The 22,931-nt window shown below is 39.5% G+C and overlaps 3 protein-coding genes across 3 annotated transcripts; 1 reads left to right on the top strand and 2 right to left on the bottom strand.

Annotated features, from left to right (window-relative positions):
• The first annotated feature begins 3,238 nt into the window (after positions 1-3,238).
• LOC112030065 (uncharacterized) lies at positions 3,239-4,855 on the top strand. The gene is made up of 2 exons (XM_024062751.2): positions 3,239-3,500; positions 4,231-4,855. The coding sequence occupies exons 1-2, from the start codon at positions 3,363-3,365 to the stop codon at positions 4,717-4,719; spliced, it is 627 nt and encodes a 208-aa protein (XP_023918519.1). The 5' UTR covers positions 3,239-3,362; the 3' UTR covers positions 4,720-4,855.
• A 1,609-nt stretch (positions 4,856-6,464) lies between these two features.
• On the bottom strand, positions 6,465-8,767 carry LOC112030060 (nuclear transport factor 2B). Its single transcript, XM_024062746.2, has 3 exons — positions 8,752-8,767; positions 7,819-8,093; positions 6,465-6,785 (listed from the first exon to the last, which is right to left on the bottom strand). Exons 1-3 carry the CDS (start codon positions 8,765-8,767, stop codon positions 6,711-6,713), a joined length of 366 nt encoding a protein of 121 aa, XP_023918514.2. The 3' UTR covers positions 6,465-6,710.
• A 7,889-nt stretch (positions 8,768-16,656) lies between these two features.
• On the bottom strand, positions 16,657-17,666 carry LOC136067902 (uncharacterized). The gene is made up of 2 exons (XM_065774340.1): positions 17,480-17,666; positions 16,657-16,904 (listed from the first exon to the last, which is right to left on the bottom strand). The coding sequence occupies exons 1-2, from the start codon at positions 17,664-17,666 to the stop codon at positions 16,657-16,659; spliced, it is 435 nt and encodes a 144-aa protein (XP_065630412.1).
• Between the last annotated feature and the right edge of the window lie 5,265 nt (positions 17,667-22,931).

The following is a 22,931-nucleotide window of genomic DNA, read 5'->3' as shown; positions in this document are numbered from 1 at the left end:
CGTATCTTCGTTGTCATTGTAACCTCAACACTTTCAACATTCTCATTGTAATTGTTATTATCATGTATATTGTACAAGTAAAATACTTTGTCTGCACATCAAATATGATTGGGCTTCCCATCGAATATATAAATATATATATGCATAGGATTGGGCTTGGGCTTGGGCCCTAACTTTGATTAAGCATGTTATCTTGTAACATCTCTTTTCAAATAAAGTGGAAACTTCAAGACAACTTTAAGTTCATAACGTAAACTTGTGAAAATGCTTTGAATATGCCTCAAAGATGCCTTCAAGATATTTTGAAGATGCTTTCAAGATGGTGATGAAGAATGGACTATGCATACTGTAAAATGAACAGGCAGTGGAGGAATGTCGGAAAATGGCTACAGGGGCCTAAAAATAGTTGCATCAATAACCTAGGGAGCCGTTATGGTCAATGGACTACTATACTAAGCCTGAGGAACATTGGCAAAGGACAAAGTCATGATGATGTACGTACAATGAGTCGACAAATTTTGCATAGGTTGAACGAAAAAGAAAGAAAGAATGAGAACAGAGTCAATTTGTGTGATTTGGGTGTCTCACATAGAAAAGTAAACTCCAAAATCAAAATGTACGTGAAAAACATAATGGAATACATCTAACTAGAAAAAGTCAACTTAAGTCAATAGTCTAGGGTGAGTTTGGATCAGCTTTCTGAAATTGAGTTTTTTTAAAAATGGAGTTTTTAAAAAGTACGAACCTTTTGAAAAAATTGAGCGTTTTGTAAAAGCTGTTAAAAAATACTTTTTGAAAAATCTATTTTTGGTTAGCACTTATAAAAGTGGTAGTTTGAGTGGTAAATTACCAAAAAGAACACATGAATATATAAGGGAGTTTATTTTATTTTTAAATCAACTAATTCATAATACTTACTTAAAAAAAAAAACTACTTAATAATAATAATAAATATATTATTTTCATAATTTAAAAAGAACACATGAATATATAAGGGAGTTTATTTTATTTTTAAATCAACTAATTCATAATACTTACTTAAAAAAAAAAACTACTTAATAATAATAATAAATATATTATTTTCATAATTATTTGTTATTACTATTACTATTATTGGTATTATTTTAATAATGTTAGTTTTTTTTAGCATCAATTATTTGTTATTCTAAAAATTTTGAAGCTAGTATGTTATCTGTTTTACTTTAATAATGTTATCTATTTTTAACAATATCAATATCACTATTTTAATAATGTTTTTGTCTTATTGAATATGGTGTTATCTGTTCTGGGAACATGATGGTCTGAAGAGGTTTCAAAGGGTAAAGTTGGGTTTTTAATAAAACAAGTGGGCAATTTGGTAATTGAACCAACAATTCCTGAAAGTTGAAATGACTTTTTTGCAAAAGCAAGCCGAAGGTCCTTTGGCTTTTTGGAAGTCTTGCACTTTTTGAAAAAACAACTTTTTTGCAAAAGCAGCTTTTAATACCCACCAAACACCTAGCATTTTGGATTTTGAATTAAAAAAAGATTTTTTGCCATTTGAAAGTGCAAACAAATGAGCACCTAGTCTGATTCAGGCAGCAATTATTGTACATCCAAGTCAAGTTGACCTAGGTAAACACTTACATGGTAAGTAGGCTAACGTGGCAGCTAATGTGGCACATGGGGTGTTGTCATGGTAGAGAAGACATGGCACAAGGGTTAAAGAGTAAATCTAGTGTCACAAATTTTTTTACAATTTTACCACAACTTTGTTATGTGGCAACTCATGATTGATGTAAATAAAATAGATCAACGTGGATTTATGATTTCGCCACTCACAAGTCGCCACGTAACAAAGTTGTGGTGAAGTTGTGAAAATATTTGTGGTACTACATATACTCCAAAGGTTAATGTGACAGAATAGCTAGGCTGACGTGTATTGCTGGTGTGGCCTTAGAGCTGGCAAGGTGCAATATTGTGTTGACACTTGGTGGCATTCTAAGAGGTAGTCTTGTGGCATGTATGGATCAAGGCTTGGCTAGGTGTGTAAGGCACATGGGTCAACAGTCAAATCTTTAGGCAGAGTGTGAAGCACATTTGATCAATGCCAGAAACTTTTAATAGCATGTGTGTTTACTTGGAAACTTTGATTGACTCGAATTCTTCCGCCGTTGAGAAGATTGGAGGAAGATCTTTTGAATGGTAATGGCGGTTAAGTTGAATGGAGGCTTTGATATGGTGGTTTTGAGGAAGGTAATGGTTTTGTGGCAGTGGGGCTACACTAGAAATTTCTTACGGTGATAGAGGGATGCCAGAGAGTTTGGAAGGTTGAAGAAGTTGAGAGAGAGAGAGAGAACAAAGGACATTTACGTCCAAGAAGAAAAGAATTTAGTAGCTACATCCTCACAGTACCAAATTGTTCAATTACAATGAACCCAATTTGAAATATTAATGGCTTTTGTTAATGGATACATTTCACACTCCTATTAAGGTGAAATTTAATTAGGTGAAATTTTATTCGCAATTGGCTCTCATCACATTGGAAAACAAACAAAACAAATAAACAAATACTTCTTTAACTAACCGATATGTAATTATACTAAAAAAAAACCAATTGATTATTATCAAGAAAGGTTTGTATTACCTTGAGTACTTTTTTAATTGGACAAAGAGAATTTCAGTTAAAAAAAAAAAAAATTGAAAGTAAACTAAACCTTATAAAGAATTTAATTTTAATCATTGCCTCCAAGTACTTGTTAATCCAACCCACCAAAATTTATTGGAGGTTAAACCCTAAATTAATTATATACTTATATTTGTACAAGCAGAATACTATACTTACACAAGTTGGAACTTGGAACAACTAACACTTAACGTTAAAAACAAGAAGCCGTGCAAGTTAGAATGGCAAAGAAGAAATAGCAAAGACAGAAGAGTATAGTAATGAAATGGGACCTTACCGACACTTTCTTATCATGAATCTTCTGAAAAATGTCTGTGGTCAGGTCTCATCTTCGTGCCATTACTACAATGATCAGCAATATGAAATTGGCCGCAATTAGTACATTTAGCATTCTTTTTCCCTCAATTATTTGACGTGTTAGGCAGGCTTTCACATCCCTGTCAAATTTGAAAGACCGACCACCCTTACACTCTATAGTCCTTTCAGGAAATTGCCCAATTGATTTGGACAACCTCTTCAGCCGCACAAATAAAGTAATCAGTGCAGTATGCGCCACGATAGGCTCAAAATGCTACGTGTCTTCCGAGTATGGTAAGCTTTATTGGACAGTTGGAAGTTTTGACTTGGTTCTCGAACTCTCAATCACAATCTTAGTTTTCTCATCAAAGTTGCATTGCATCTCTCAAAGTCATCGGTAATGGAGTCAAATCAGAAGGTGGATCTAGAACTCATTAACATGGCAATCCAGAGACTTGTTGAGGAGAAGAAAATCAACGAGGCCTCTAGTACTGATTGCCTCGATGACCAGCTTCTCCTCTCCAAATTGCTCTCTCAGGTTTATTTGATTACTTCACCTACTTTCTTTATTTCTCTCATTCTCTCTTTTTATTGTCAAATTCATTTATTAAGAAAAAAAAAAAAAAATAACTTATAATTTCCTCAGTTTCATGTTGGAATTTTTTTATTTCTTTTTGTGTTAAAAAAAAAGATCTACATATGTTGTCAGCTCCTCCTGTCATCTTTGACTATGTTCACTGCTTTTTTTTTATTGGATAAATCTAAAAGATCCTTAATTTACTGTTGGAAATATGTTTCTTTTAAGGAGAGGCTGGAAATGCACACCGTGGAAATAATAATATCTTCTTTCATTTTTACTCCTGACTTTGTCCACCTTATTCTTTTTCGTATTCTCCCAAATGTTGTCGGTTTGTTCCTGGGCCAATGTCTGTTTGATGCTCCCAGATAATGTCACTGGGAGTCTAGGACTTTTTATCCCAGATAATGTCACTGCTAATTACTAGGCTTTGAGTAGCACGAACAACTATAAAACATTCTTGTTTTATGTAAAATATACTGTACAATTTTGCAAGAAATACTGAATACGTGCAATTGACTTAGCTGTACTAATATATCCTTGCTGAAGTTAACTAGATTGCATTCATTGATGTTCAGGAAATTAGCCTTATTTTCTTTTATTACAATGGTAAATAGAAAATTTAAAATCATAGCTTCAAAATTCCAAAAGATACAACAAACTTACGTAACTTTACGCATGTTTAACACAGTTGGAATCATTGAAAGGAGATGGCACAATTAAGGAACCCGAAACTTCAACTGAAGCTTCAACCGAGATAGACGAGGTATCTCCTACAGCAGTCTGTAATGTTGATAACAAGATGGAGAATGCTGGTCAGCTGAATGGGGGTAGCAACGAAACTGAGAGCAAGATTGTTAAAGAGCTTAAGAAGGTGAAGAGACAGAATTTTGTAACCCACTGTCTTCTTTCTGTCTTGATTGTACTGACTGCTGCTTGGCAAGTATCTGAGGTAAAACTAATTTTGAAAGTCAAGGAGGGATTAAGCAACCCATTTCAATCCTTCGGAAGTTTACTCACTGGAATGCTGAAAGGCCCCAATAAAAATGGTGAAGATGCAGAAAAAAAGTCCTCACATGCCGAACAACCAATCGAAGCCCCTCCACTCCCGGCTCTCAAAATTCCAGAACTCCCCCATGTGGATTTACCAGATTTAGGTTTGAATGGTGAAAATAAATGAGTGCTGTTTGATATGAAGCAATAGCATGTTTCAAGCAGAACTAATCTGCAATGTTCGAGACTAAATTATCTTTAGCCTAATTTCATTTGTTGATATGTTTGAAAGACATGATGCAATATATTTTGCTTATAGTCTATGAGCTGGTATATTAAAACGAAATATATCCTCAAATTTCATTTCTTTTAACTAATAACATCAAGAGACCGCATATGCACTCAGACAGTAGTGCTGCTAGTGCTTGTGCACATTTCTGGTTCTTCCTTATACAGTGCAATTAACCCTTCTCCTTTGGTTGGGCACAATGCTAAATCCTAAGCAGGTACAATCACATAATTCTGAGAGCATTCACAACAGTGATGCTATATTGCTAAATTTGAACTCCACAAACGCTAAATTCATGCTCTAGCAATGGAGCTAAATCTATTTTTTTTTTAGCTCCACTGTGCACATCTATATCTATAGAGATGTGCACTGTTCATGAGAGCTAAAAAAACATTATTTTATTCCGGTTTTTGATTAAAAAAATGCCACTTGCTCTCTCATTCACTCTCACCATGCCTCTCCATCTCTTCTTTCTTCCTCCACAGACCCACAGACCCTTCTTTTTTCCTCAGAGGCCCATCACCGATCTGCACGAGCCCAGCTGCCATAGACCCGTCACCGCTGACTTGACCCATTTCGAACTCTCTTTTCTATTTTCGGCGTTTCAGTTTTGTGTTTCGGGCTGTGCTTGTGTTTTGGCTTTGTGTTTCAGGCATGGGTTTCGATTTTTGTTTCGGGCTGTGATTTTTCTACTTTCTTTTTTTTTCTTCTTCACCGGCTTTGATGGGCATGGCAGGGTTGTGGTTGTGCAATGATTTTTATGGGTTTGATGGTGGTTGTGGTTATGTGTTGGTAGTTGAATAAAATATTATTTTATTGTAGTGTTTATATTATTTTATTATGTTAAAAACTAAAATAGTTTCACTGCTATAGGATGTGTGAAGGTAAAATAGATAAAGTTACTTTTTGTGTAGCTAAAAAGCTAAAAATTTAGCTCTACTGCTGTGAATGCTCTTAGCATGCTGTTGCCTAATGCCTATTTATATTGCTCAAAAGAGCATTAGAGCAGACCTGATTTCAAAGTGCCATGCTGGTCAGGGACAGCCATGGTAGTGCCTGACCTTTCGAAATGGAGAACAAAAGGGCAAGGATCCAAATAGAAATACCATCCGTCTGAGCAAATGTAAGTCCACATTTGAAATATGCTGCTAATTTGGGAGGAACCCTATCCTGTAAGATGGACTACAAAGTAGTAAAAATTATTAGGTACAGACTGTATAAGTCAAGTTTATTATTGGCCAACTTTCAGTGATACTGTGGCATGCTTGGATGAGATTATTCACCCAAAGTATCAGAAACACCGGCAACCATGCACAAAGGGTAGTTAGACCTTTTATCTTAGTTGGAAGAGAAGATAAGAAACAAGAAGAAGAGGGCAAGGATGAAAAGGATGTGGAATATGGATTGCTGCAGGGGCATATGGTTCACATACCATTCTTCCTTGCCAACAGATTGGGGTCCCTAACCACAAGCGCCAAGCCAACAGCCATATAAGCAAGATGCAAAACACCTGCCAGTTGATATTTTTTAATGTAAATAGGTATTAACAAATAACCAAAAGCAGAGCTGATTGCCCATATGTGGGACTCATCCAAGACTAAAATTATACTTATTTGGTATTAGCCAAACTTTCAGAGCCGATGTAGTAAACGCACTTCATTCAAACAGATATCCATGAAGGTATCTTTCATTCAAACAATCACAACTGAGAAATCTCTGAAACATGGGGACAAAAGCATAATGAAACCTTAAACACAACCATCCAAAGAAAAACCTCTTTCCATTTGATATGTCTATAATTAAACAATGATAAACAAACATACAATCCGGGACATTTTGGCCGCATACGACTTCCATTTGTTGAATTTGAGTGGTTAATTATCTTGTCTTCATGCATAGTTCAAACGGAATATGTCATTCAACACGTAAAAGCTTCCCTGCGTTGTTGGTATCAAATGGAACATCTGAGCGCAGAAAGCATGACAAGAAATTACAGTTAGAACAAAGAAATGCAAAAATAAAAGAACTATTTCTTTTATTGGTAATTTACACACACAATAAGTAAAGAACCTACAATGTACCATTTAAACTAGAGATCATTAGCACAAGAATAAGTTAATACATGAATACACATGATCATAAAACACGCACAAAGAATCAAAGATATAACATGTCAATTTAGGCTTATAATTATTTCAAGCAATGATTCTTAACCGCATCATTAGTATAGTTGGCTTGCACTTCATGCAAACCATTAAGTATCAAAACATATAGGCCTAGAGGCTGCAGAGATTTAAATGCCATGATTCCTATATAAGAACAGAAATTGAATAAATAAAGGCAAAACGTTTATGAGTCCGATAATAAGTACACGCTAAAAAATTCAAAACATTTCCTGCATAAGCTTATTCATAAAGGCTCTCAGTCTCTCAGAAATGCATAAAAATAGCATAAATACAAGCATAATCAGAAAATCAAATGAACTCAGACATTGATTGCTCGTCTGCCTATAAAAGAGACCGAGTAATGCAACTGCCATAAACTATTTTATAACATTTTTACAAATGTGACCAACTTCTTACTGATTTTCATCTAGGCTCACCAGTATCATCAGTTCTTCATTTACCGATAGCAACTAACCACATCAGCCATTTGTAATTTTTTTTATTAAAAAGTCTGTATCTCTCACATTACTCGAAAAGACTCAATAGCTTTCATACCAAGAATCTCTTCTTTTTTTTTTTTTTTTTAAAGCTTATTTCACCATTAGCGAGTAACGCAATCATTCCGATTTTGAAATCTAGAATGTGAACAATTGAGGAAGACATACATTGAAATCGATACATTCAAAGTAGAGTACTAACATCACCAATAAACAAAAGCAATATATTCATCCAAAAACCAGACGATAAACCCTAGATCCGACAAAAAAAAAAAAAAAAAAAAATTCAAAGTAGATCTGAGGGATCTGGAATCCGATCGATTCGAAATTGTTACCTGGCTGAACTTGAGGGCGTGTTGTTCGCCGGCGAGCTGGAGGTTACCGCTGACGAAGACGAGCATGCCGCCGGCGGGGCCGGAGGGCTGGCAATCGACGGTGGTGATGCTGTGTTGGCACTGCTGGAAAGGGAGGCTGGTGAGCTTGGCGACGATGTTTGGGGATCCTTGGATCTTCTGACCCTCGAAAGTGAGCATGGACTCGTCTTGGTATAGGGTTGCCAATCCGGCACGATTCGCATCGAACGTTGNTCGTTTGCAAACCAATCTAGTGACTGACAAAGCAAGGGCAACAAATCAGTCAATGCTACGCTCAAACAATTGCCCTCAAAAACAAAATTCTCAATATGGGAAAAACACCTAAAGACCCTCCTAAGCGAGCGAATAGGAAAGAAATTGACGGGCAGACTGTCCTAACCTCAGAACTACGAACCATGAAAACCAAAAAGAAGACACAGTACAAGCTAAACCCCAAGAAATTAAAAAAAAAAAAGTAAAAAAAAATTAAAAAAAAAAAAAAAAAAAGGAGAGAAAAGTAATTAGAGGCAAGGTTGTAACAGAAAAGAAAGGAAGGGCATAGAAGGGAAAAAGAGAATGGGCGTACCTTTAAAAAGCAGTAAACAGGGGAAGCACCACCGCGTCATGCACTAGGTCAGAGGAAAATAGCAGAATGAGGTCGCCGGAGAGGATGGTCAGAACAATGATTGAAGGATTTTGAAAAGAGTGAGAAGGAAAAAGTAAGAAGAGGAGAAGTTTAAAACCAAGAATTGAAAAACTGAAAAACTAACGGGAAAACCAATAGTCCCATCATATGAAGCATTAACTCCACCAGTCAAAATATGCCACGTAGGCCACAACCCGAAAAGCACCGCTGCTACGCATTTAATACGGCACGGAAACCTAACAACCGCTTGCAATCCAAAAACCATTCACCTTCCCTGATCGACATAACTTGTCATGACGACCACGGAATCCGGGGGCAGCTAATGGGACTGACGAAATCAATTACAGACGAGCTCAATAGGACATAAGAGATCAGCGTAAGAGGACGAGTACCCACTTCACTGACGAAGGTAGACATTTCATTCAATGCTGCCAATAACACCCTGGACGGTTACAAAGCCAACTGTACAGACCATTGGGAGCAAATTAAAGCAACATTATGAGGCAGGAAACGTTACCGAGAAGGGCATTAAAACCACCATAATTGCCCCAACGGCTAGAAGCTATAACAACATATATAAAGCCCTCACATTGCCAAGAACAAGATACATATACACTCAAATAGATACTAAGAGATTTCTTTGATTCCATTACATTATATTGTTCATTCTTAAAAAGCTCCTTATACTGACTTTGGCATCGGAGACGTTGTGGCAGGCACCACACCGGTGACCACTTTCGAGAGTACATTCATACAGGCTGGAGATTGCTCCCATCTGCACACTCTGACTGACGAATTCACACTTCATCAGTTGATGAAGTGAAGAACTTTGCAGCCAACATCTTTTTCAAGTTGCTGGTGTTAATCACGTACTGGAATTCGTGCATTGAACTGGAAAATTGCCACTACAATACAAGTCCAATTGGGTATTGAATTAAGAGTTCAATTGTAAGTTGATATTTCGAGATAGGCAAGGATTTGGTAAGATTCCTTATACTTGTAACCGCTTGTGATTGATAATAGTTTTTGGGAGTGGTGACCTAAAATTCACCTTGTGGAGTTTTGTCTCGGTGGTTTTTCTCATTCGTAAACAAATCACTTGTGTCAAATTTATTTTCCACTACATTTAGTATAATTAGTGATTTATTTTTGCTACCACACCATTGCATGTAATTGAACCTAATTAATTAACTTAGATAATTAATTAATTTGCAAGGAGTCAATTCTTTTTAACCCAACAAAATGCAAAAATAAAAATCTAAAGTTTGACATCACTTTAACCTAATCAACAAAATCACAAAAAGACAAGAGAAGAAAAGAAACTAGAGAATAGATGATGAGTGCGAGAAGTTGAGAAATCTTATGGTGGCACTACTATGAGAGAGACCACTGGCATTGACATTATGTGAGACACTTGGTATGGTTGTTTGCTTTGACTTGTTTAAGTGAGACATTATGTATGTTTGTGGTGTTAAAAGTTAAAACTTGGAACTTTGTTATATATTTGTAGTTTGATACTTAGCATTTTATTAGTAATGTGTGTTAAAATTTACTTTTGTTCAATGTATCTTTAATATATATTATGAGTATATCGCTCTCTGATTCCTGAATCCTTTTTCATCAATTTTGTGTAAAACTTGATCTTGATGAGCATGATAAAAATAGTAAACTAAATTTAGACATGTATTTATATCTAAAAATTACGCCCATTAAGTACAGTTTGTTGAGACTCGAGAATTCTCTTAACGGCGAGCCACATATAAAAAAGTCGTTCTCTATCTCAATGAAAATTTGATTTTTCCAAACATTCTAGAAAACACGCTTGCTTCTCTCTCTTTCTCTCTTTCTCTCTCTTGGCTCTTTGTTGGTAGCGTGAGGCATAAGCGGAGGAGGGGCAGTGATCTGGTGCGGCGGAGAGATGGATCCAGACCAGTTGTCTAGAGCATTCGTGGAGCACTACTACAGCTTGATTATCTTTAAGCTTCAATGGTAGCAACCAAGTTGATCATCAAGATGTAGATATTATCTTCAACTTGAAAACCCTAAGCTTTGTGTAAAGGAAAACTCCTCAAAGATCTCACAAGAGATTTACACAAAACAGCAATGTATGAGCAACAATACAATTAGAGCAACCCTCAAAAACGTGGCTAGGGTTTTGTTTATATACCTAGGGTAAAAACATAAAACCCAAAACGTTTAATGAAGTAGGGCTGAGTTGAAAATTCTGCAGAAAATTCAACCTGTGCGATTTTCGATCGATCGAGTCTAATTTTCGATCGATCGAGCCAGGCCGAAAGTCCCAAGTACTTCTGCAGCCACTCGATTCCAACCTTACAATAATAAACCAACTTTGAGCAAGCCTAAACAAGACTACATACTGTGTTTTGATCATGGTTTGCCAACATTACACATTAGAGTTCTAAATACATAAAATCCTAAGACCTTAGAACCTAACAAAAACTGCTTATGTATTTTGGAACCTATTGCAAGTTATAGCTTTGATATATAGAAAACTAACTACTTTCTAAACCATCTATGATATACTCGTAAGATTAAAGTATGTGATCTATTTACAAAAAATTATTTTAAGACTATAAAACTTCTTTAGTTATTTTTGAAAACCCATAGTATATCATAACTTTTGAAGACTCATATTACATCTTATTACTTTACAAATCTATTGCTATGCCTAGTCACGGGGATATAGCGGGACCATAGTCATAAGATTGTTATGAATATGAATTACGTTTGAATATTTGAACTATTTTGAGTTACTAAAACTGCTTATGTGTTTTTGGAACCTATTGTAAGTTATAGCTCTTAATATATGGAAAACTAACTCTTTTCTAAACCATCTATGATATATTTGTAAGATTAAAGTATGTGATCTATGTGCAACTTATTATTTTAAGACTACGAAATTTCTTCGGTATTTTGAAAACACATGGTATATTATGACTTTGAAAACACATATTACATCTTATACTTTACAGATCTATTACTTGATAGAACTTGATGAAGCGTGAATTCGTCAGTCAGAGTGTGCAGACGGGAGCAATCTCCAGCCTGTATGAATGTACTCTCGAAAATGGTCACCGGTGTGGTGCTTGCCACAATGCCTCCGATGCCAAAGTCAGTATAAGGAGCTTTTTAAGAATGAGCAATATAATGTAATGGAATCAAAGAAACCTCTTAGTATCTATCTGAGTGTGTATGTACCTTGTTCTTGGCAATGTGAGGGCTTTATAAATGTTGTTACAGCTTCTAGCTGTTCGGGCAGTTATGGTGGTTTTAATGCCCTTCTGGGTAACGTTTCTTGCCTCATAATGTTGCTTTAATTTGCTCCCAACGGTCTGTGCAGTTGGCTTTATAACCGTTCAGGGTGTTATTGGCAGCAATGAATGAAATGTTTACCTTCGTCAGTGAAGTGGGTACTCATCCTCTTAGGCTGATCTCGTCTGTCCTATTGAGCTCATCTGTAATTGATTTTTTCAGTCCCATCAGCTACCCCTGGATTCCGTGGTCGTCATGACACATTATGTCGATCAGGGAAGGTGAATGGTTGTTGGACTGCAAGCGGTTGTTAGGTTTTCGTGCCGTATTAAATGCATAGCGGCAGTACTTTTCGGGTTGTGGCCTACATGGCATATTCTGACTGGTGGAGTTAATGCTCCATATGATGGGACTATTGGTTTTCCCACTTGTTTTTCAGTTTTCCAATTCTTGGTTTTAAACTTCTCCTTTTCTCACTTTTTCCTTCTCACTCTTTTCAAAATCCTTCAATCATTGTTCTGACCATCCTCTTCGGCGACCTCATTCTGCTATTTTCCTCTGACCTAGTGCACGGCGCGGTGGTGCTTCCCCTGTATACTGCTTTTTAAAGGTACGTCCATTCTCTTTTTCCCTTCTATGCCCTTCCTTTCTTTTCTGTTACAACCTTGCCTCTAATTACTCTTTTTTAATTTTAATTTTTTTTTTGCCTTGTTCTTGGGGGTTTAGCTTGTACTGTGTCTTCTTTTTGGTTTTCATGGTTCGTAGCTCTGAGGTAAGGACAGTCTGCCCATCAATTTCTTTCCTATTCGCTCGCTTAGGAGGGTCTTTAGGTGTTTTTCCCCATATTGAGAATTTTGTTTTTAAGGGCAATTGTTTGAGCGTAGCATTGGCTGATTTGTTGCCCTTGCTTCGTTAGTCACTAGATTGGTTTGCAAAGGAGGTGAGAAAGCGAAAGAATATGTCTGAGGTTAGGTCGAGCAAGCTCGAGACTGGGTTGTCATCTAGTGGCGGCCTAGCAGAGGGGGATACCGCCATCTCTGCCCCTCTAGAGGTTAGGGCTTTCCATCCTTTAGAGGAGAAGTGTGGGCTGGACGCTGACACACTTGGGAGATTTAAGGATAGGTTTCAGTTCCCAGATCGGGTTAGGGTTCGTCTACCCAATGAGGAGGACCGGGCTTGTCACTTCTTCCCAGGCGATGTGTGCTTTTACGAGTCTGTCTTCATCTGTGGGCTAAGATTTCCTGTGCATCCCTTCTTTATGGAGTTATTAGATCATTTTGGTATTGCTCTTGGGCAACTTTTGCCTAATTTGTGGAGAATATTGGTCAGTTGTATGGGAATATGGCTAGCCACCACTGACGGAGATATGCCTAGGGTTGATGAGCTCATCTATTTGTATCGCTTAAAAGCGTCAAAGGAGCACGGGTACTATGAACTGGTGCCTTGGGTGAGGAGGACTAGGATTGTCAAGAAGTTACCTTCGTCGTTCAGGTACTGGAAGTCTAGGTTTTTCTTTGTGTCTGGGGACGATTTTGAAACTCCCTCAAGTGAGGTTTGGGGTGATCTCCCGAGGTTGCGTCGTCAGTGGGGAACCCCGACCTTAGGTGTGTCAATATTCCCTCTTATACATTAAGTTCCGTCGTGCTTGCCTTTATCGCTATTGATTCTCTTACTTCTTCTTTTGCGCAGTTAAGAGTCGGCCCAAACTGAAAAGTAAGTATAAGGAGCGAGTTTAGAAGGCGATTGAATATGCGTAGACGACTGAGAGTTGGGATGACCTTGTAGACCCTAGGACACTTGCCTTCTACTATCTTGGCCCAGATCCTTCCAGTTACATCCTGCGAAACCTTGACATTAAGGGAAAAAAGAGTAAGTATGGAGTTTGTCAGCATTCACCTTTATATATATCTCCTCACTTTTTATTTTTTATTTTTTAACAAGTGTTTCCTTCTTGCAGAGATGACAACCAAGTACAACAAAGACATGTACGCTAAGATGAGGGCAAAGAAGGAAGAGCCTCTATCAAACTTAGGGAAGAAAGCAGTGCGCGTTACTGGGAAAAGTGGCTCTGTCCCTCCCGCTTCCTCCGTCAGCCCAATCATGTCAGGGGTTGCGACAACAAGGACTGCTTCTCCCACGACTTCGGTGAAGGAGATTGGGGGTACTCCCGTCTCCAAGAGGACGAGGTTGTCCGAGAAGGAGAAAGAGAAAGGTGACCCTCGTCCATCCACGCTCTAGACTGATGAGAGGCTTGTAGTGGATAGGGCTCATAGAGTGGTGACTGCTGCGGATCTAAAGGTCCTATCCGGCGTCCCATTCAATGACGTGGCTGCTCGCCATGTCCACAAGCTTGTACAGGTTAGTTCGCTTGCGCCACCCCTTTTTTTTTTTTACTGACGACTTTGAACTTTTTTTCTAGGTACTAGGAGAAAGTATCCATATCACTTATTTTTTTTTTTTTTTTTTTTTTTTTTACTGACAACTCTGAACTTTTTTTCTAGGTACTAGGAGAAAGTCTCCATATCACTTCTGAGTATCTTACCCAGGAGGCGAAGGTGGCGTCCCTCACGTCCAGGATGGAAGCTCTGGAGGCAGGGAACTTTACTCTGAAAAAGAATCTTATTGATTCCATGGGTGAGGCTGCTTCCTTGAAGGAGAAAGTGAAGACACTGGGTGACGAACTCAGAGTTGAGCGCCAGTTGACACTGGAGAAGGATGAGCAGCTTTTAGGTGCTAAGGAGAAACTGAAGACAATTGCTGCAAGGTCGGTGGAAGCATTCCAAACTACCAATGAATATAGCACCGTTCTGTTCAGCTGGTATTTCAAAGGATTTGAGCTCCTGAGGAGATACCTTATGAAGCATCCTTCTGGGGTGGACATGGAGAAGTTGGACCTGGAGGAAGTAGACCAGGAAATGGCTGCTGACGAGGCCGCCCAATCTTCTGCCATTGAGCCTGACGCTCATGAGGATGTTCCTGCTGATGACGCTCCAACTGGTGATGACGATGCTACCAACGCCTGACTCTGATACTTGTGAAAATTTCTTTTCATTTTGGTGGATGCCCGTCATGTTTTTGGGCCCATTTTTTTTTTTAGATCTAATTTCTAAACAATTACTTTTTATTCTATTTTAAGAACAATATTGGTAGCCCAGTGTTTATGGTTTTTTTTTTTTTTTAATGTAAAAACAATGGTAATTGCCCTTGGTTTTGGGGCTTTAAACAAATTTACTGCATACTTACTTGTACCCGTGGTTGCACACTTGTCTATTAAGTTTTGCCTGAGTCCATATGTTGTGCTTAGTGAAAGTTCCTTACTGTGACTTTCCTTTCTTTCGTCAGTAGTTTTAGCTATTTTCTTGCAACTAGAACTCCTTTGGTTCAGGCGAATGGGTTGGGTGCCCAGGTTCAGTTTTAGTTTTGATTCGTTGTGAAATCCTCGTCAGTAACTTACATCCATCAAGGCGGAATCTTGCTACTTAGTTGTTTTATCATTTACACCCATTTACACCCACTTAAGGGATTTTGTCGTCTTTAATTGTCTTCATCGGTAACCTACATCCGTCACAGCGGAATCTTGTTACTTAGCCACTTTTTTTTTTACTTACACCCATTTAAGGGATTTTGTCATCTTTTAATTGACTTCGTCGGCAACTTACATCCGTCATAGCGGAATCTTGTTACTTAGCCATTTTTTTACTCACACCGATTTAAGGGATCTTGTCATCGTCAGTAACTTACATCCGTCTAGGCGGAATCTTGTTACTTAGCCATTTTTTGATCTACACCCATTTAAGGGATCTTGTCATTGTCAGTAACTTACATTTGTCTAGGCGGAATCTTGTTACTTAGCCATTTTTTGACCTACACCTATTTAAGGGATCTTGTCATCGTCAGTAACTTATATCCGTCTAGGCAGAATCTTGTTACTTAGCCATTTTTGGCTTGTGTGGCTTATATAGTTGACCAGACCTGTTTGCACAGAGACATTAGTTGAATAATTCATTTATTGACTTTAATAACGAATACATTTATTTGCTACATCTATTGATGGTATTTTTTCAAATGCTCAACGTTCCATGGCCTTGGTAGTCTTTGCCCGTCTAGGGTCTCCAGGTGATAACCGCCTTGTCTGGAGTAGTGAACGACTTGGTAAGGTCCTTCCCATGTGGGGTTGAGCTTTCCTTGGGCAGAGTCTTTAGTGGCCGTGGTGACCTTGCGCAAGACGAGGTCGCCTATGTTAAGTCGTCTGAGCTTTACCCTCTTGTTGTAATAATTAGTCATTTTCTGCTGGTAATCGCCATTCTGCTGCAAGCTTTGTCTCTTACCTCGTCTAGACAGTCCAGGCTAACTCGTAGAAGATCGCCATTGTCTTCTTTGTTGAATACCTCTCGCCTGGTGCTAGTTACTCCTACCTTGACCGGGATCACTGCTTTGGTACCATAGGTAAGTCTGAAGGGGGTTTCTCCCATTGGGGTTCTTGCTGTGGTTCTGTAAGCCCATAAGACATTGGGCAACTCTTCTGGCCAGGTCCCCTTTGCATCGTCCAGCTTCATTTTGATGATCTTGAGCAATGCCCGATTTGTCACCTCTATCTGTCCATTCGCTTGTGGATGCCCTAGGGATGAGAATTGATTCTTGATGCCTAGCCCTGAGCAGAAATCCCTGAAGTCTTGGCTATCGAACTGTCGTCCATTATTTGATATGATCATTCGTGGGATCCCAAACCTGCAAATTATATTCTTCCACACGAAGCGTTAGATTCTTGCTTCGGTGGTGGTTGCAAGTGCCTCTGCTTCAACCCATTTCGTAAAGTAATCAATAGCAACCAGTAAGAATTTTACCTAACCTTTGCCTTATGGTAGTGGGCCGACGATGTCGATTCCCCATTGTGCAAAAGGCTATGAGGACGCAATCGTCGTCAGTTTCTCTGCTGGAAGTCGCTGAACATTCCCGAACTGCTGACACTTGTTAATGAACTCTGTGGCATCCGTCTGCATAGTTGGCCAGAAATAGCCTGTTCGAATGATCTTGCGCACCAAGGATTTGGGGCCAACATGATCCCCACAAACTCCTTCATGGGTCTCCTCTAGGATGTACTTTGCTTCTTCTTCATCAACAACTTCAAGTAAGGCATGGAGAAGCCTCTCTTGTATAAGGTGTCATTGAGGATTGCAAATCTAGCCGCCCTTTTTTTGATCTTCCTGGCCTCGTCTGCATCCTGAGGGAGACGTCTATCCTGAAGGAAAGATAGGATGGGCGTCATCCAGCTATTTGTTCTCTGGATCACGAACGTTGGGATTTCTTCAGTGCTGGGGTTTTTCTAGACTTCCATCATCAGGTTTGTGTTCGATCCCCCTTCTTCTGACGAGGCTATCTTTGAAACTTCATCTGCTGTCATATTTTGGCTTCTGGGGATTTGCATAAACTCCACTTCATCAAACTCTTGAGTCAGATGTTTCGTCAGCCTGAGGTACTTCTGCATTCTTTCTTCCTTTGCTTCATATTCCCCCTTGATTTGCCTAATTACTAGCTTTGAATTGTTTTGGACTAACAGGTTCCTAACTCCAAACTCTTTTTCGAGCCTCAAACCCATCAGAATTCCTTTGTACTCGGCCTCATTGTTGGTGGCAGGAAATTTCAGCTGGACTCCATACTTTAGTATTTCTCATTCAGGGGTGATTATGACAACCCCTACTCCTCCCCTTTTTTGGGCTGACGAACCGTCGGTCTGTATTGTCCATCGCTTTTCTTTGTCGGTGAGGTCGTCTTTGTTCGGGAGGGTAAACTCTGCGATGAAGTCTGCCAAAGCCTGTGCTTTAATGGCTGTCCTGGGATGATATTCAACATTAAATTGGCTGAGTTCGATTGCCCACTGGACCATTCTCCCAGCTGCCTCAGGTTTTCCCATGGACTTCTTGATAGGTTGGTCCATCATCACCAAGATTGGATTTGCTTGAAAATACTGTCTAAGTTTGCATGAGGCTACTATCAATGCGAACGTGATTTTTTCAATCTTTGGGTACTTGGACTTAGCTCCTTGGAAGGCTTGGCTGACGTAACTGGAAGTTGCTTCTTGTTTTCTTCCCAGATCAGGGCTGCACTGACAGCTGTAGCTGACACTGTTAAGTACAAATACAAGTTCTCACCTTCTTTTGACAGGCTTAGAATGGGTGGATTGCTTAGGTAGTGTTTGAGTTCCTGGAAAGCTGCCTCACATTCGTTAATCCAGGCAAAAGCCTGTTTCAAGGTCTTGAAGAAGGGTAGGCACTTGTCTGTCGCTCTAAAGACAAACCTATTGAGGGCTGCAATTCGCCCTCTAAGCTTCTGGACTTCCTTAACGGTCTTGGGTGATGCCATGTTGATTATGGCTTGTACCTTCTTTGGATTTGTCTCTATTCCTCTCTAGGACACCATGAATCCTAGGAATTTCCCTGAGGCTACACCAAAAACACACTTACTAGGATTCAGCTTCATGTGGTATTGTTTGAGGGTAGCAAATGTCTCTTTAAGATCGTCCAGATGAGCAAGTTCCTCTTTGCTCTTAACGAGCATGTCATCCACGTACACCTCCATATTCATGCCTATTTGCTTGCTAAATATTCTGTTTACCAATCTCTGATAAATAGCACCTGCATTCTTCAGTCCAAAGGGCATTACCTTATAATAATAGAGCCCTTGACTGGTGATGAAGGCCGTTTTCTCCTGATCCTCGTCAGCCATTTTTATCTGGTTGTATCCTGAGAAGGCGTCTATAAATGTCAACAGCTTGTGTCCAGCTATAGAATCTTCCAGCTGGTCTATTCTTGGAAGAGGGAAGCTATCCTTTGGGTAGGCCTTGTTCAGGTCCATGAAGTCCACGCACATTCTCCATTTCCCATTCGCTTTCTTCACCAGGACGACGTTTGCAAGCCAGTCTGGATAGTGTACTTCCCGGATGAAGCTTGCAGTCAAGAGTTTGTTAACTTCGTCAGCGATCGCTTGGTCTCTTTCAGGTGCGAAGACTCTTCGTCTCTACTTGACGGGCTTCCTTTCTAGGTCTACATTCAACCTATGCTGAATGACTTCTGGAGATATGCCTGGCATGTCGTTGTGGCTCCAGGCGAAGACGTCTAGGTTTTCTTTAAGAAATTGGACCAGCTTTGTTCTCATCTCGGGACTTAGAGTCGTCCCTATCCTGGTCGTCTTATTTGATTCTCCTTCGGCCAGCTCTACTGTCTCTCAAGCCTTTATATTTTCTTTCTTCTTTTCTTCGATCATCCATGTATGGTTCTGTCTTGCGACCACGACGGCCTAGTAGCATTCTTGAGCTAAAACTTGATCTCCTTTAACTTCACCAACACCATTCTCCATTGGGAATTTTACCTTTAGGCAGTAGGTAGACGTGGATGCTTTCCACTTGTTGAGTGCTGGCCTTCCAATGATTACATTGTAGGACAAGGGGCAATCTACCACTAAGAAGTCCAGATGACAGGTCAACTACTTCGGGTAGGTTCCCATCGTCACCGTCAATATCACTATGCCCTTGGGGTATACCTTGTCACCACTGAAACTGACGAGGGGGGAATCAAATGGACGCAGTCTTTTTGGATCCAGTTTCAGTTGTTGGAATGTAGGGAAGTAGATGATATCAGCGGAGCTACCATTGTCCACGAGGATCCTTTTTGTGTTGAATCCTTCTATGGTAAGCATTATGACCAAGGGGTCGTTGTGAGGCTACTTCACTCCCCTAGCATCTCTTTCATTGAAAATTATGTCCTGATCAGTTCGTTTGTGCTTCAACGGGGGTGTCGTGTGGACGTTGTTCACCTGTCGTTGATATGCTTTCTTAAGGGACTTGAATGATCCTTCTGTGATGGGCCCTCATACGATCGTCTGTATTTCCCCGATCACATTTTGAGGAGGTTGGAATTGACGGTCACCGCCCCTAGATGAGGACTCATACTGGCCTATGTTTTCGACCCGAAACTTACTATACTCCTCCTTCTTCATAAACTTCTGCAGCTTCCCCTTTTGTATCAACTCCTCTATTTGCTCTTTAAGGTCTCGACAATCTTCGGTTTAATGGCCATGATCCTTGTGAAATCGACAGTACTTATTCTTATCACAGACGTTAGGAGACGAGTGCAATGGTCGCGGCCATTTAAGGTAGTGTTCGTCCTTAATCTGCGTTAAAATTTTATCAACTGGCATAATAAGAGGGGTAAATTTTACCGTTTGTGGACCTTTATCATCTTTCCTTCTACTCCCGTCATTGGTTCGATGATTTGGGCGCTCCCGCTTTTGTCCTTTACGATCATCATCTTTCCTTTCTTTGTCCCCTGGTCTCTCTACATCCCTAATGGCTGCTAATGCGTCTTCAGCATTCATGTACTTTTGTGCTTTAAGGAGCATCTCAGCCATCATTTTTGGGGGATTCTTTGCGAATGACGTAACGAGCTCTCTGGATTTCAACCCTGCCTTGAAGGTCGTCAGTTGCACCTTATCGTCAGCTTCGTCCACCTCCAGTGTCTCACGAGTAAAGCGTTTCACGTATGACCTTAGGGTTTCCTTCTCTCCCTGCCTGATGGTAAGTAAGTGGTCCGCGGTCCTCTTAGGGCGTTGTCCTCCAATGAAGTGGCGCAGGAAGGTGTTGCTCAATTGCTTGAAGTTGTCAATGGACGATGTTGGCAACTTTATGAACCATTCCCTTGCAGCTCCTTTGAAAGTGGTTGGGAAGGAACAACATAGTATTTCGTTTGAGGGCTACTGCAGCCCTAGTGTCGTTTTGAAGGTGTTAAGATGATCTTGAGGGTCCTTTAGCCCATCGAACGGTTCAAGTTGGGGCAACCAAAATTTTGACAGCACTAGGCATTCAAGGACTGCTGTGGTGAACGGCGAATTTGTTGCCCTGACCATTCGATCTACACTCCGTTCTGTTTTCTCCTTGATGGCGTTCCTAAGTTTGTCCATCTCCCTCCTCATCTCTTGGAGAAGATCTGAGTTGTGCTCAGTTGGAGTAGTAGGCCTTTGATGGTCACTTCTTCTGTGGCTATCTCCCTCGTCATTTCGGTTTCCTTTAGACCGATTCTCCTCCTGCTGAAGCCGTAGCTTCATTTCCTGATTTTGTCTGGTCAATTCTTCAACGGTGGCTGCGAGAGCCTGAACTTGCTGAACTAAGGGTGTGGAATCTTGATTGGACTCCATCTGATAGTAATTGTTGATTGGAAACTACTTTTTCGAGATTAAACACGAAAATGTCGTTCCCCACAGATGGCGCCAAACTGATGAAGCATGAATTCGTCAGTCAGAGTGTGCAGACGGGAGCAATCTCCAGCCTATATGAATGTACTCTCGAAAGTGGTCACCGATGTGGTGCCTGCCACAACACCTCTGATGCCAAAGTCAGTATAAGGAGCTTTTTAAGAATGAGCAATATAATGTAATGGAATCGAAGAAATCTCTTTGTATCTATCTGAGTGTGTGTGTACCTTGTTCTTGGCAATGTGAGAGCTTTATATATGTTATTACAGCTTCTAGCCATTGGGGCAGTTATGGTGGTTTTAATGCTCTTCTGGGTAACGTTTCCTGCCTCATTATGTTGCTTTAATTTGCTCCCAACAGTCTGTACAGTTGGCTTTGTAACCGTCTAGAGTGTTATTGGCAGCATTGAATGAAATGTCTACCTTCATCAGTGAAGTGGGTACTCGTCCTCTCAGGCTGATCTCGTCTGTCCTATTGAGCTCGTCTGTAATTGATTTCGTTAGTCCCATCATCAACAATGAAGATTAGGAAGCTCTTTGGTTACAAAACCCTTGGCATAAAGAGGCAGTAGTTTCTTCAGAGAGAATGATGAACTAGGTCACTTTTTGCATTTAGTCACTCAAAAGATGTGTGACAGCCTTTAAAATAATCCTTATATATGTCTAGGATTGTGAGAAAAGAAACCCTACACAAATACATAGGAATATGCGTGTAATCATATCTGAAAAGTTTGATATTGTAATTCTCGACAGATACAGCTTGTGTCGAGCTTCAACATTAAATTTCAATAGAAAGGATTCTACCGAGACATCTGTCAAGTTTTAATGAACTGCATTTCCTTCACTTGTTTCTTGGTCAAATTTGCATAACTTCAATACTTAACTTGAACACTTGTTTCTTGAAGTACTAAACATATCCTAGATCTACCTAATTACAAGTAAAGTGTGTTTAGTCAAAGGATTAGCCAATTTACATAAAATATGTCCCTTACACATTTTTATATTATTTTTATTTATTAATTTGGGCCGAGGCCACTATGATGATCTATTTACTACGTTTTTTTTTTTTAATAGTTTAGGGTCTTTGGGCTCCACTTGGAGGCTCGAAATAAGAATTTTTTTTTTCTTTTGATTTTCCTTCATAGTACAATATCCTTGATATCATTATGGGATTAGGATCCTATTAAATCGTAATATCCAAATCAGGATCCCATGTAGATTCTACTTTGGTACATATCCTAGTAAGATCAAAGATATTGTAGGATATTAAGATTTGGAGGATCCAAATCGGGATACTAATAACCATGTGTTGAGGACCAAAATTTGACAAGAAAGTCCATTCCATGAAAAATAAGGAAAGACCATGTGCCTTAATAAAAGAATGCCTAATTCATGAAGTTAAGAAGGACCATGAAGGCTCAAAGTCCAAAAAAAAAAAAAAAAAAAGAGGACCCCAACTTGGTTAGGCTAGAGGATATGCAGTAGGAAGAAGGATCTTAGTCAGGCCAGAGAACATGCAACAAGAAGAATCAACATTAAGGCCTTAGGACCTTGATGTGTCCTCTTGAAGCCTTGAAAGAGGACCTTGGCTGACACATGGGAAAGCCAAGGTGTATATTCAAATTTTCAGCAAAAGCCATTAAAAAATCCAGCCAAACTAGGTATTATCTTTGTAACCCATGGTTCAAGCCCATGGGATCCCGAGTTGGTAGTAAAGGAGAAGTGTTTTGGTCGATAGGGGATTGATTTCTGGTGAAAGGAGGATCCCGAAGGTTTCCCTTGGAATGCATGAACTAATAGAAAACTTAGTTCCTCCTTGTGCATGACATCTCCCCACAATTTCCTCTTAATTGTCATTTTTAATCAAAGCTGTCATCCATTGCATTGAGCAACCTACCCACTCCTTTAACTTTCCAAGAAGAAATCTTCCATTT

Source organism: Quercus suber, unplaced genomic scaffold (assembly GCF_002906115.3).
Source record: "Quercus suber isolate HL8 unplaced genomic scaffold, Cork oak 2.0 scaffold_91, whole genome shotgun sequence".
Classification (NCBI taxonomy): Eukaryota; Viridiplantae; Streptophyta; class Magnoliopsida; order Fagales; family Fagaceae; genus Quercus; species Quercus suber.
This window is presented reverse-complemented; position numbering and strand designations above follow the sequence as displayed.